This window comes from Phalacrocorax carbo, chromosome 8 (genome assembly GCF_963921805.1).
Source record: "Phalacrocorax carbo chromosome 8, bPhaCar2.1, whole genome shotgun sequence".
Classification (NCBI taxonomy): domain Eukaryota; kingdom Metazoa; phylum Chordata; class Aves; order Suliformes; family Phalacrocoracidae; genus Phalacrocorax; species Phalacrocorax carbo.
In genome coordinates, this window is record NC_087520.1 from 45,920,136 (window position 1) to 45,934,064 (window position 13,929).

The window sequence follows — 13,929 nt, forward strand, 5'->3', positions numbered from 1 at the left end:
GCAGTGCAGGTCCTATGATCTTTCTGCCCCTGCCTTCAGGAAAGGTGTTTTCACCACCTTCCCGTTCCCTTCGATTTGCCTCTTGTGTTCAGGCTTCCATCGTATTTCCGTCACTCGTTTCCACAGTCTATTACCTGAGGCCAGGCCCCCCGTTCCTGGAGCCCGTCTTGGGGCGCCAGCTCTCGCAGCCTCCCGTTTGGTCCCGAAGAGCGGGGTTGGCGGCCTTTGTGGTGGGGGGTCTTTACGGGAACTGTGTCTCCTCTCTGACTCACCTGACCTTCTCCTTCTCACCCACCTGCAGGTCCGAGCCGTACCGGGTGCAATGAGCGCTCCGTGCCGGCCCTGCCATGGAAGGCTGTGACTCGCCCGTCATCCCCGGGAAGGACAATGGGTGCGGCATCCCTCAGCACCAGCAATGGACTGATCTCAACAGCGCCCACCTCCCCGACACGGCTGGCAGCATGGAGCAGCCCGCGGCGGAGAGCCGCGGCCCCCTGGACAGCCTGAGGGTCCCTTTCCCCGAGCGCGTCCCCGAGAGCAGCGCCGCGGCCGGCCCCGGCGCCGAGCCCGCCGGCAAGGAGGTGAGCTGCGGCCAGTGCGCCGCCTCCTTCGCCGGCCTGCAGAGCTACATGGAGCACCGCTGCGCCGGCGCCCGCCCGCCCCCGCCGCTGAGGGGGGAGAGCGGGAGTGAGAGCAGCGAGGACGGGGAGGAGGAGAGCGACGTGGAGAATCTGGCCGGCGAGATCGTCTACCAGCCGGATGGCTCGGCCTACATCGTGGAGAGCCTCAGCCAGCTGGTGCAGAGCGGGGGCGCCTGCAGCAGCGGGGCTCTCCCCTCGCTGCTCCCGAACTCTCTGCCCAAGCAGGGAGAGCCCTCGGCCGCCGCTCCCGTCTACCCACAGATCATCAACACCTTCCACATAGCCTCATCCTTCGGGAAGTGGTTTGAGGGCTCAGACCAGGCCTTCCCGAATACCTCAGCCCTGGCAGGCATCAGCCCCGTCCTGCACAGCTTCCGCGTCTTCGATGTGCGACACAAAAGCAACAAGGATTACCTGAACAGCGACGGTTCTGCCAAAAGCTCCTGTGTATCCAAAGATGTTCCCAACAATGTAGACCTGTCCAAATTCGATGGCTTTGTGCTCTACGGGAAGAGGAAGCCCATCCTGATGTGTTTCTTGTGCAAGCTCTCCTTTGGGTATGTCCGCTCGTTCGTGACCCACGCGGTGCACGACCACCGAATGACTCTGAGTGAGGAGGAGCGGAAAATTCTTAGCAATAAGAACATCTCCGCTATCATCCAAGGGATAGGCAAAGACAAGGAACCCCTTGTCAGCTTTCTGGAACCAAAAAACAAAACCTTTCAGCACCCTCTCGTTTCCGCAGCTAACCTCATAGGCCCTGGACACAGTTTTTATGGTAAATTCAGTGGCATTCGCATGGAAGGCGAGCAGGCCCTCCAGACCGGGGCGGCCGGCGGAGCGGAGCCGCCGGCGGCGGGTGTCCTGGCCCCCGGCGCGCTCCTCAACCTGGGCGGGCTGACCAGCTCGGCTCTGAAGACTCCCATTACCTCAGTCCCCCTGGGCCCGCTGGCTTCCAGTCCCACCAAATCCTCAGAGGGGAAGGACCCTGGGGTGGCAGAGGGGGAGAAGCAAGAGGGGGGCGACGAGGACAGCCTCTCGGAAAAGGCAGAGCCGGTTGAGGAGGTGGAGGAGGAGGAGGAGGAGGAGGTGGAGGAGGAGGAGGAGGAAGAGGAGGAGGAGGAAGAGGAAGAAGACGAGGATGATGAGGGTTGCAAAGGACTGTTTCCGAGTGAGTTGGAGGACGAACTGGAGGACCGGCCCCAGGAGGACGCTGGGGCTGTGGCAGGCGGCGGCAGCAGCAAAAAGGACCTTGCTCTCTCAAACCAAAGCATTTCTAACTCTCCCTTAATGCCTAACGTGCTCCAGACCCTGTCGCGGGGCACAGCTTCTACTAGTTCTAATTCTGCTTCTTCCTTTGTCTTTGATGGTGCAAACAGGAGGAATCACTTAAGCTTTAACAATGAGGGCGGCGGAGCCAGCGTGGCAGAGGGCAGCAGGAGGCTGGACTTTATCGATGAAAGTGCCAATAAAGACAATGCCACAGCACCAGAACCAAATGAGAGCGCGGAGGGCGAGGACGGGAGCTACATCTCCCATCACCAGCATGCTGGCCCCCTCTGTGAACTTGGGGGTGGGGAGTGCCCCTCGGGGAGCGGCGTGGAGTGCCCAAAGTGCGACACGGTCCTGGGCTCCTCGCGGTCGCTGGGTGGCCACATGACTATGATGCATTCTCGCAACTCATGTAAGACACTCAAGTGTCCCAAGTGCAATTGGCACTACAAGTACCAGCAGACGCTTGAGGCGCACATGAAGGAGAAACATCCCGAGCCGGGTGGCTCCTGTGTCTACTGCAAAAGTGGACAGCCACACCCGCGGCTGGCGCGGGGTGAGAGCTACACCTGTGGTTACAAACCCTTCCGCTGCGAGGTCTGTAACTACTCCACTACTACCAAAGGCAACCTCAGTATTCATATGCAGTCTGACAAGCATCTCAACAACATGCAAAACCTGCAGAACGGAGGGGGAGAGCAAGTCTTCAGCCACACCGCTGGGGCGGCGGCGGCGGCTGCAGCGGCCGCGGCGGCTGCGGCAGCCAACATTGGTAGCACCTGTGGGGCCCCCTCCCCCACCAAACCAAAAACCAAACCTACGTGGAGGTGCGAGGTGTGCGACTATGAGACCAACGTAGCTAGAAACCTTCGTATTCACATGACCAGTGAGAAGCACATGCACAATATGATGCTGCTTCAGCAAAATATGTCCCAAATCCAACACAACCGGCACCTGGGCCTCGGCAGCCTGCCGTCCCCCGCCGAGGCCGAGCTCTACCAGTACTACCTGGCGCAGAACATGAACCTTCCCAACTTGAAGATGGACAGCACTTCCTCAGATGCACAGTTCATGATGGGTGGATTCCAGCTTGATCCCACCAATCCCATGGCAACGATGGCTCCATCTCTAGGTGAGGCTGAAGGGTTTTCCACCGTGTCCGTGTGTAAGGGAGGGACTGTGTTTGCGTTACTGCAAAACCCTCGCGCGCGGACCGGGTGCTGCGTGCCAGATCCCTTCCGTCTGTCTCTGCTGTGTAGTGCAGCCGCAGTGCGGTGAGTTGTCTTTGTGTGGTGGTCAAGGATGGAGTCTACACAATGAGGACCTCTCTTCTGCATTCCCCCAGACCAGTTTTTCTCATCCTGGGAAAATACGTTACTTTTCTGGTACATTTTTGAAGAGTTTTAGTAGGGAGCTAATAAAACAGTAGATAGGAATTAATGCTGACATGCATTAAATGTTCCTCTCATTGTGGAAAGCATCCTTACTACAAGCGTTTCCTAACGATTTTTCCTTGGTTTGGGGAGGGGTGTGAGTAGTTTGGTAGGTGGCTTTGTGAGAGACTCCGATCGGCTGCTGGTGCTCTCAAAGGCAGATGTTGAGTTGCTCTGTTGTGTGCTGTGTTGCCCTGAGAAGAAAAGGTAAGCAGGTTTTGAGAGTTGTGATTAATTCGGTGGAAGGGGTGGTGTTCCTCTGCTCAAGAAACTGAGCTGAAACCGTTCCTCTGATGCAATATGAGGTACAAGACTCGAGGCTTGACCAGATGAGAATTATTAGACTGGAGGGGAGTGGCTATAGAGATTATTTCTCTCATCAGATGACAAAAAACACTTGAAAATGAACTACCAAATGCATTTTTCCTGACAACAAGCACTCATTGTGTTTGTGTTGGCATGGGGGGGGCACACCCTATCCTCGCACAGTTCAGACCAAGAATTAGACTTAGAGTGGGGATAGACGGCCGGGTCCTGCTGGATTCCTGCCCCGTGCTGCTTATGTCACCCAGTGCCGGTGGCAGCCGCTGGCAGCGTGCATGTGCTTCCCGGCATGTTCGAACCTCGCGGCGCTGTAGGGCGCGAGCTGGCGCAGAACGGAGCCCCCACCACGCTGCAGGTGTGGCAGGCACTGACAGATCTCTGCTGCCTCTGTGTTGTTTTGCTGCTGCTGAGAGTTTTTCACAGTGCCTTGAGAAAGCGTATGAAAAGAAATCTGCCACTTTATCTGCTTTCCTCTGAACAAATTTCTCTGTGCTGCACCCTGCCCTCCCTAACCTTGTCCATCCATCGATGCTGTTACCACAGATACGCTCCATTACTGGTTCATTGGTCTCATGCATGTTCTCCTTTCCTTCAGCTATTCATAGTACAGTTTATTATTAGTCCGGAAGGACGTGAAAGTCATATGAGAGAACAACAACACAAGATACTAAAAAAAAAAAAAAAAAAAAGAAAATGAAACAACTCAAGTGACTATAAATTAATTATCTTTTCCTTTTTTTTCCTGTGGTGTCCCAGCTTGCATCTATGGGAGGTCAAGGACATAATCTTTTTTAGTGTATTTTCAGTAACTCCAAGTTGCCAACAGATGTAATTGACAGTCATTTGTAATACAGCTTGTTGTGTGTAATGTTACAGTGTCGTCTGTGGTGGGTTTCTGGAAGGCGCCCTTTTGATGCTCATAGAACCTCCTCACTGAAAGCACAGGGCCGGTGGCTTGACAGAAGTTCGGAGTATTTCAACTGAACCTTCCTAAAGTGCATGACAAGGCCTTGAATGTATATGAGCTCGTCTGGAGACTGATTTGTGAATTGTACACTCGATGGTTGCAAATCTCCAGCTGAAGATTACAGAGGGAGGCCCTTCCCTTGTCAATAAGCACTTGACACAAGCTCAGCTTGTTAGAGCCATATACACACGCTATGAACTTTGTTAGAAGTAAAGCAGATTTTTTTTCCCACTTTTACACTGAAGTCCAAAACTGGATTTGAGTAGAATACTAATAATTCAGAAAAGTCTGCTTTTGGGTTTTTACTGCATGATGTGTTCAGGAGATTCTGAGCTAAAGAGAAGATTTCAGGATATATCCTAAAAGGGATGCTTAGAAAAATCACTACGATTAGGAGATACAGACCATAGAAGGCAAGTGGTGGGTTCCCTGCTCTTCAGCTACTTAGTGAGCAGATATGCAGAAGTAGGTGTACAGAGTATAAGTCTGCCTTGGCAGGGAAGGATAGAGTGGATCAAGAAAAAATCATTGTTGAAATAAAATCTCTCTTCTTGATTGACTCAGTAACTGTTGACCTGAAGGTTCCTTTAATAAGATTGTTAAGCTGAGGTATGACGTAAGATCAAGGTAAAATACTAAAAAGCTGCAGGAGGAGCATAAATGTCTTAAAATGGAAAAGGAGAGCAAGGTGGAGCAAAGGTCCTAAGGAGAGGCTGGTGGTTGGTCTCAGTGCTTTGGCATAAAAAGTTACTCTTAGAAAAAGAAAGTCTCTCTGTCCACATCCTCAGAGTTCTCTGGTGGAAATAAGAGCTTCTGCATCCGTTTACTGTAAGTGAATAGAGTTCAGCTCTTGGCTTGAGTAGATGAGACACAAAGACAGTAAGCGTCCTGCTGGCTTTCCTTGACATGCTCTTGCACTCTCGTTATTAATAGTGGTTGTCTTTCCCTTGGGCGTACAAAGCGTCTGTCAACGCTCTTTTTAGAAGACTGTCCACCATTTTAAGCTCTTGGACAAGGGATCTAATAGTGCAGGAGTGGCACTTTTCGGTTTGTTTTTTGTACTTGCCACATTCTGCACCATTGCCCGCTTCTGACGGCTGTGTGGTGACCTAACTGTAATACTCCTGTCGCCTGGACTCGTGACTGTCGACCTTTCTTTATGTGGCAGGGGCTGTGCTCAGGTACTGCATGAGGTAACATTTCTTGCTTCTCCAGGTAGGCAAAAGAAAACCCAGGATAAAGTGTTAACACTGTTCTTGAAATGGCCACGGAGACTTTCAGTGTGGTACTAAGGAATTCTTTGTCCTCTGAAACTTAGTAGAGTTTTTCTTGCCCCCTTTCTTGGGCAGAGGGTTGGGTACTTCTCCTTCAGAGGGTGGCTGGCAAGGGCTATTGCAGTCCTTTCCCAGCCTTACACGCCAGCTACGATTGCTTTTTTTTCCTTCAGACATGGTACTGACCAGCAGCACAGAGGAATAAGTGAAGGGACAGCGGTGCTTGGCTTTCGATGCGTGTTGGGTGGGTGCGAGTGTTGCTCTGAGAGCAGCATGTGCTCTGCTCTGTGCTTCTCTTCCAGCAAGAAAAGAATTCAGCTTTTCTGACCGCTTTCTCCCCTTTTTCCTTCATGCAGTGGGTGGAGAGATCCCCCTGGACATGCGGTTAGGTGGTGGACAGCTGGTGTCTGAGGAGCTAATGAACTTGGGTGAGAGTTTCACGCAAACAAATGACCCATCACTGAAGCTCTTCCAATGTGCTGTGTGCAACAAGTTCACTACAGATAATTTGGACATGCTGGGCCTCCACATGAACGTGGAGCGTAGCCTCCCTGAAGACGAGTGGAAGGCAGTGATGGGGGACTCGTACCAGTGCAAGTTGTGCCGCTACAACACACAGCTCAAGGCAAACTTCCAACTCCACTGTAAGACGGACAAGCATGTGCAGAAATACCAGCTGGTAGCACATATCAAGGAGGGTGGCAAGGCCAACGAGTGGAGGCTGAAGTGCGTGGCCATTGGGAATCCAGTACATCTGAAATGCAATGCTTGTGACTACTACACCAACAGTCTAGAGAAGCTGCGTCTTCACACAGTGAACTCGAGGCATGAGGCCAGCCTGAAGCTCTATAAGGTAAGGGTTGGCTTTGCTTCATCTTCCTTCATTGCCCAAATGCTGGAACAAAGGAAAACCTATTTTGAACTGCAGTGGATTGCGATCCTTTGGAGACGAGCTGCTCAGATCTCTCCAGCAGGACCCAGTCTCACTTGCGTGGTACAGCTCTCCAACCTCCGTTCTAATAGCACCTGTGGTTGTTAAAGCCTTAGACCAATCCGTGTTCATGTCAAGATGTTTCAGTGGGGGCTTGCATGTCTTACAGCACTGCGTATGTGTTAAATGATACTTTTGCACAAAAATTGACCAGTCGCTGTTGAAAACATTGTGCGAGAAGGTATTTGCCACGGTTTTGTTGGCTCTTTCCCATAGGGCAGTTTGTTAACCCATACGAGATCCTTCAGGAGCAGTTGAAGGCTTTTGCTGTTGTCAGAGAAGTGAGTTCATCCCGGTGTGGAGAAGGCTGGGTGGATGGAGCGGGGAGGGGTGGGGGAAGAGGGCCGCTGTCCCTGCGCTTTTATGCTCCGTGTACGCTAATGCTGGGATCTGTAAGCAATAGCGTTGCTTGAGGCTGGAGAAGGGGAAGGCTGGGAGAGGAACTTGTGCACGCGTGTGCGTGCTTGGCCGTGCATATGCACAGACTCTACTTGGAGGCGTTGCGGGTTTTCATCCACGGCAGCATTTGTCCTGTGGCTGCCATCTTGTTTTCTTTATTCTCCCCCCCCCGCCCTCTCATTTTGTGTCTTCCTAACCACCTTCTCTTTCCTGACTGACTTCTCTCATTCACAACCCCTCCCCTCGCTGCCCTGAACCCTGTGGGCTGTAACCCAAGAGGAGCTCCGGATACAGTAAATAGTCCTTTCACTCGTGCAGCAGAATTGCTCCAGACGTTTCTATTGATTTTCACTGGACTTAAAGCTTCACCTTTTTCTCTAATCATCCCATAATGGCTTTAGTATGAACAATCAGGTACGAATTGCCATAAATCTAAGCAGCCACATACCTTCCATTCACACATGCTTGTACCACTCATTGTCTTCTCATTTCTCTCAGGGTTTTTCTATATTCTCTCTGTCCTCATCCTTTTCTTCCTCCTTTCCCCCAAATGTGGCGAGTTTTGGTTTTTTTTAATGTAGAAGTATGTATACTCACAGACTGTATTTTGTGCTACTTAATGATTTCTTTGAATATTTTTCTTTATGTAATGGGAATTTAAAAATTGGCATTGAACTGTACAGCAGCCCACCCATGTCACTGTGCAGACACCTTAGATTTCAAAACTCCTGGGTTTTCCCCAGGAATGAGCAGTTCCAGCAAATTCAGAGAGGAAAGAGACAAGCAGGAGCATCATAGGTTTACCTCGAACTATGGTTGTTGGACCTGCATGGTGTTGATGGGCACCTGCTTAGAGGAGGAATATGTTTCTGCTGAGCTCGCTATTGAGGCCAAGACTGCTGTGAATGATTGCTGCTACCGTCGTCAGCTGGGATCCAGCAGAACGCAGCAGAGTCTGGCTCTAAAAATGGTCAGGTCTCCACACACACCTCTGCTCTTGGATGTGCAGGAGACCTGAGAGAGTAAAATCAGCTTGGAAGCTGGGGGCACGGGAAGTCCCAGGGAGGCTTCAGAAAGCCAGCTGAGGAACTGAATCTCCTCTGTCTGTGGAATTCAGTTTGGGGTACAAAAGAGTTCTTTGAAAGCTCTATTATGAGGTTTAACGTATAATAGCGTTCTCTTAAATATACATTGCAAAATCTAAAAAATTCTTCACCTAGACCCTTCGTCTACAGTGGTTTCTGCTGTGGAAGAAGCAATCAGGCCACTAGAAGTATCTCACTCTGAGGAGAGAGGAAAAAAAAAAAAGAAGAAAGAAAAAAACCCCTACCAAAGTCAGACTGGGGGACAGCCGTAGGTGCTTGTAACAAAGATTCCTGAAATGCTTTCCTCAGACAGGCAAAGAGGAATTGTCGGTTTTCAGGTTCGTAAGAGGCCAGGGCGGTTCTCGGAGCTGTTACAGCCCAGCATCGCTTCTGATGTGAAAGCAGTGAAACACCAGGCAGAGCGTAACACATTTTGGAGTAATGAAGTCTGTCGTATGGTCCATATTTTAGCTTTCTAGAATGCCTTTATGAAGCCTGTAGCAGGGGACAGCAGATGGCTGGATCCACAGCATCTCGTTCCAGCATAGCTGGAACCAGTGTTTGACTTCATGGAAAAAACCTGTCTATGGATCAAGCAAGCTTCAGTGCAATTCTTCCAGTCTTCAGAGTGGTTGTAATGCCATGTCTCTTTTGATAGCTGAAAAGATGCAGCGGGAGTGGGGGTAGTTCACAGAATGGTTTCTCTTCTCTCAGGCCTTGGTGTGGTCTGCAGTAAATTGAGATTGATTGGATGTTATTTTTCCTCTTGCTAATGTAATCCATTAGCCTGGCACATGCATAATCAGTTTAGAGCACAGTTAACTGGATGTAATCGAGTTCTTCCCTGCCTGCTGGAGAAAATCCTCTCCAGATGCTGCTGGGTGAGAGCGCATACTAGGCTTATCACACACAATCCTCCTTATTCTGCTTTTTTTGCCATTTTTCTCTTAAATCACATGTTATTGGCCGCTTGCATTGCCCAAGAGCCACTTCTGTTAGTGCTACTTGCTGCCAAAAAATGTGATCTGGAGACACTGTTAGCCCGTAGTCTGGTGAACCTTTTAGCCTTCTCCTGCAATGCTTCCAGTGCCAGAGGAGGTGGTCTGGTCTTCTGCTGCCATCTTCGTCCTGCACATTGCAATAGCTTGCATCAGACCTCTCCGCATGTCGGTGATGAGGGGGCAGGGCTGCCGCAGCAGGGTCCTTGCTTACGACAAGAAACTGGAAGGGTCTGGTAGTCTTCCCTTTATTCTTACATCCTCCCTGAATCCCTACTTCCCCCTAAAATCCTGCAACTAAACTGGAAATCCTGCCGCTTATGCTGCACTTGCTGGGGGGATGCGGCACTTGTGCCTCTCACCATGGCTGCTTCTCTCCCTGGTGCGGCTGGTGCGTTTTGTATTCTGAGAAACCTCCTGGAAAGCAAAAGTACCATTGCAAATGTGTGTGCTTACGTTGTTGAGGCGGATGTACTGGCTTGAGGTAGATGACAGGTTTGAAGACCCTTCACCTCTCAGCTAGGACAGCCTGATGAATACAGTGCGGCTGAGGTTGAGGTGCACGGGTGGTTGTAAGCGGAGGCAGAGACTGTACAAACTCTTGACAAGTGCAGGCTTACTGTAACAGAAGCTAAGTCTTGCCTTGTGACCACGGAGGACTAGACCAGACTTGAAGCAGAGCAGTGTTCCCCACATCTGGAAAAGGTTGGGCACGAGTTCCCGGCGTCTATCGCACAGGTGGAATTTCCAGAAGGAAGTAATCTGCTCGAGCAAGAGCCAAGTTTGGACGTTTCCTACAACTTCCTGAAAATCTCTAGTTCAAAACCTGCAACTCAGAAGAAGTTAAACAAAGAACTACTGAAGAAACACATTGCTGGCCAGCCTGCCAAATGAGTGCATTCAATGAGTTCATTCAGTATCTTCCTTTTCAGTCTTTCCAAGTGCTGAGTTAACTTTTTTAGGGAATAGGGAGTCTGAAGGAGAGGGTTGGGTTACATGATGCCCTGCATAGAGGTTCTTTGTTCACTAGGAGATGCAAGAGTGTGCGGGGAAACGACCCCTTAATATCAGTACTCAAGATAGTAGCGGTGATGAAACTTTGTGGATCCGTGCTGGCTTGGAAAGAGGTGAAGATGACCTGTGAAAAGGAAAACAGGAGGTGCAGCTACAAACCCAGCAGAAGGTGGCGGGAGTTCCCAGTTCCGCTGCGGAGCAGCGTGTCCTGTCCTGCCTCTCCCGCAGGCCCAGCACGAGTGTGTGCGTCTCGAGTGGAGGGGCTGAGCTGGAGTAACTGCAGCAGGATGCTGAGCCGCGCTGGGGTCTGGGAGCTGAGCTTTACAGTTCCATTTAAGTACAATACATGATACAGACCAAAACCAAAAGCACATGTTCTCTGCAGTTTTAAATCACAGAGCTATGCTGGGGGTGTTGGTCTTAAATGAAGATGCTGGTCAAATAGGCAGTTGAGAAAGCTGGTGGGAAGGAAGATAACCCCAAGGACACTGCAGTGTGAGAGTAGAGAACATGCAGGAGTAACGGTGTGCATTAACTTACTTGACTCCAGTAAAATACCACAGAATCACCAGCAGTGATTTACATCCCACAGTTAAGAGTGTACAAGGCTGTATCACCAGCCGCCGGACCAGGATGGGGGCTGTGATGTGCGAGGGGAAGTCTGACAGCCGGCAGTGTAGAAAGTGCAATAGGAGATGCTTCTTTTAGCCGCCACTCTGCAAGTGGGGTAAACAGTCATGGCATCGTGTGATGCAGTGACTAAACTTCTTCAAGTTGACAGAACCTCTAGAAGTTTGTTGGAAAATCCCAGGAAGGTTTTAATCCCAGATGATGCATGGAGTATTGTATGAGATGTAGTTACCGAGTGAAAATGATAATGCATTCAAATTCAATATCCTTCCATAATAGAAACAGACAAAAAGAGAATTTACCACAATAGTATCTAGCTTTGAAGTTAAAACGACATGCAAATGGGTGAGCTACTGTTAGCGAAATCAAGAGGTGTGATGTGTGCAGGTCACAGAGGATTTACTTAAAACCACATTAAGGGCTTGTATTAAATGTATACTACCAATGAGAAAAAGTTGAAAGTGGAGCGGGGGGAAACCCTGCCAAAGTCCACAGAAAGTCCAATGTGATTAAATAGGAAAGTATTTCAGGGGAGGCAGGAAAAGGAAAAGAGAAGAAGGACCACAGTACAGGGAGGGGAAGGAGTGAATTCTTCTCACCTGTGTTTCAGAGAACTGAAGGATGCCTCTTCACATGGGTAAATCCAAGAGGTGGTCTCAGACGGTGGTACCACTGAAGTGGGGAGTCACTGGGGTTACCAGGGCTGCGGGGGTCTGCAGGAACCTGCACGTGAAATGCAGACTCCTGGCAGTAACGTATGCCAGAAGCTACGAAGCATTTAGTCAGCAAATTGATAGAAACTGTAATAAGAGTCTTAGTAGGCACATGGATTAGAAAGGGGAAAAAACAGACTTTGGGAAAAGAAGGTTCTCCCAGCACTGGTAGTTTCCCGAAAGAGTCAGCCAGGCTACAGGCAGGGCTGGGCTGGTTCACACGGGCGGTGGGTTTCCCAAGTCTTTGCCAAGATACTTCACGAACAGCTCTCAAGCAAAGATGTGGTTACTGTGTGTGTAGGAGGTGTGTGAATTGGTGGCGAGGGGAAGGATGAGAAATAAAAAGTAAAACGAAAACTAACTTTCCACAATGGAGAAAAAAGATGAGAAAGATACGTGGGGGCGATTTCTGTGTTTGTAAGTGATCCAAAAATGGGGCAAAAAGCAAGCTTAAAAATATGCTATAAGGTAAAAATATGTGGCCTGCTTAGATGTAAAGCTGGATGACAGTTGCAGAAGAACTTTACAACACTTAAGTGCTTTCACAGGAAATGGTAGATGACATCTGCTGTCACAGAGTGTTAGTGGATGCTGGGTTGCTCTCCCTGCTCCCCCCATCATGAAAGGAGGGGGGGAAAAAATGGGGGGGGGGGGGGCAAAAGAGGGTTAAATTTGTTCTTCCTGCAAGCAAGATGTGGAATAATTCCCAATCTCTTTGAAAACTCAATGATCACTGGCAAGCAGAAAACACGGGAACTGTGTAAATCCTTGATTGGGCCGATTGTTTAATATTCTGTTCAATTTAGCTCATTTTAGGAAAGATTAAAAAAACTAGAAGCCCACAGAAAGCGTCAGGGATGATAGGTGGCTGGAGTGACTTGTGTGAAAACAATGAATGGACTTTGGAGTTACCTTGACATACGAATCCAGAACGGAGCAGAGGAGGTAAATGGGCACCAGTTGCTCACCTTTTCCTTCTAGCACGAAAAATAGGGAGCATCTGGTACAATTAGCAACAAGTTTAAAATGGAAGGAAAAAAAAAAAACACTTTTTTGTACAGCATATTATTTACCTGTGAGTCTTAATTGCCACGAGGTGTTGTAGAGAGCAGACACACAGATGGACTGAGAAAGGAGCAGGACAGACAGGCGAGGAGCTGGCACACCCGTGGTCATTGAGGCACAACCTCCAGCTCTGTAAACTCTCAAATAGCTGGTAGGTAGAAGCTTTGATTATATACTAGAATAGGGCGGTTTTAGAACCGCCCTGTTTCACAAATTTCACTGCTCGTGGAAATTGCTATTTTATTAAAATCTGGTTCCTGTTCCCTGTTGGATTAGTGTGCGTTAAGCATGCTGAAATTCTGCAGTGAGGCAGAGCTGAGCCTCATCTCATCCCACCATTTGGCTGACAGCAGAGGTTTCCTGTAGGACTTCAGTGTAGGAAAGCTCTGTCTTGTCAGGTAAAGAGTTTTAAAGAAGTACCTTGGGTTTTCAAGCTTTAAAAAGAAAAAAATCAGAAAATTAGTGGCATCAATGAGAAGCAAATAAAAGGAGTTCTTGGCTTTCGGCTCCAAGATACGAGAGACTGAAGTGGAAAAGGTTTTTGTGTTTCTCTCCTCAATGCATTTTAATCAACCTACCAGAAGTTTGGAAGCCACTCCGCGTGGTCCATCCTTCTGCAGCTGCTGGTCGAGGCCCGTCCTCCGTCACGCAGGGGCTGCAGAAAACTCCCCCCGGCCATCCCAGCAAGCGGCGGCTCTGCCGCCGGCCCCGGAGCCGGCCCGCTTCAGCCTCGCCTCCGGACCCGAGAGGCCGGCGCGGCGCTGCCGGAGCTGCGAGTACCTGCTGTGATTCAGCTTTGAAACACCCAAATGCTTTAACATAGGCAAAAGGAAACACGTTTGGGTTTTGATTTTTATCAAAAACTTCCTTCGATCTCTGCCTTTTAAGGTTCTTAGGGTGAGGTTGCCCACAAAGAGTCTGTCGCGCTTGTTACAGAGGATTTAGAGATGTTATTAACCTTTGATTTACTCGGTGTCTGCCTTCTGTGTGTTTTGGGTTTATTTCTGCAAGTTTATCTTTTCAACTACAGATTCAGCATCAGAGCTCTGGGTTACACTCATGAGTAACACAAATTGCGCCAGAAGCCGGTTTAAATTATAGAGCATAAGGGACTTTTAGCTGA

The 13,929-nt window shown here is 49.6% G+C and overlaps 1 protein-coding gene and 1 long non-coding RNA gene across 7 annotated transcripts in view; one reads left to right on the forward strand and one right to left on the reverse strand.

Annotated features, from left to right (window-relative positions):
- ZFHX3 (zinc finger homeobox 3) overlaps positions 1-13,929 on the forward strand; it is a 534,089-nt gene that overhangs the window by 425,688 nt on the left and 94,472 nt on the right. For all 5 annotated transcript variants that reach the window (XM_064459844.1, XM_064459847.1, XM_064459843.1 and 2 more), the window contains 2 exons: positions 302-3,045; positions 6,268-6,764. In XM_064459844.1, the coding sequence (XP_064315914.1) occupies positions 348-3,045; positions 6,268-6,764 (3,195 nt within the window). In that variant the 5' untranslated portion in view covers positions 302-347. The remainder of the gene's footprint in view (positions 1-301; positions 3,046-6,267; positions 6,765-13,929) is intronic.
- LOC135314849 (uncharacterized) lies at positions 3,039-13,923 on the reverse strand. 2 transcript variants are annotated; one of them, XR_010374325.1, is made up of 3 exons: positions 12,815-13,923; positions 11,628-11,751; positions 3,039-3,540 (listed from the first exon to the last, which is right to left on the reverse strand). It is a non-coding gene; the product is annotated as an uncharacterized LOC135314849 (long non-coding RNA). The 2 variants fall into 2 exon arrangements; XR_010374324.1 differs by lacking the exon at positions 3,039-3,540 and adding an exon at positions 7,862-10,522 and having other exon boundaries at positions 11,628-13,923.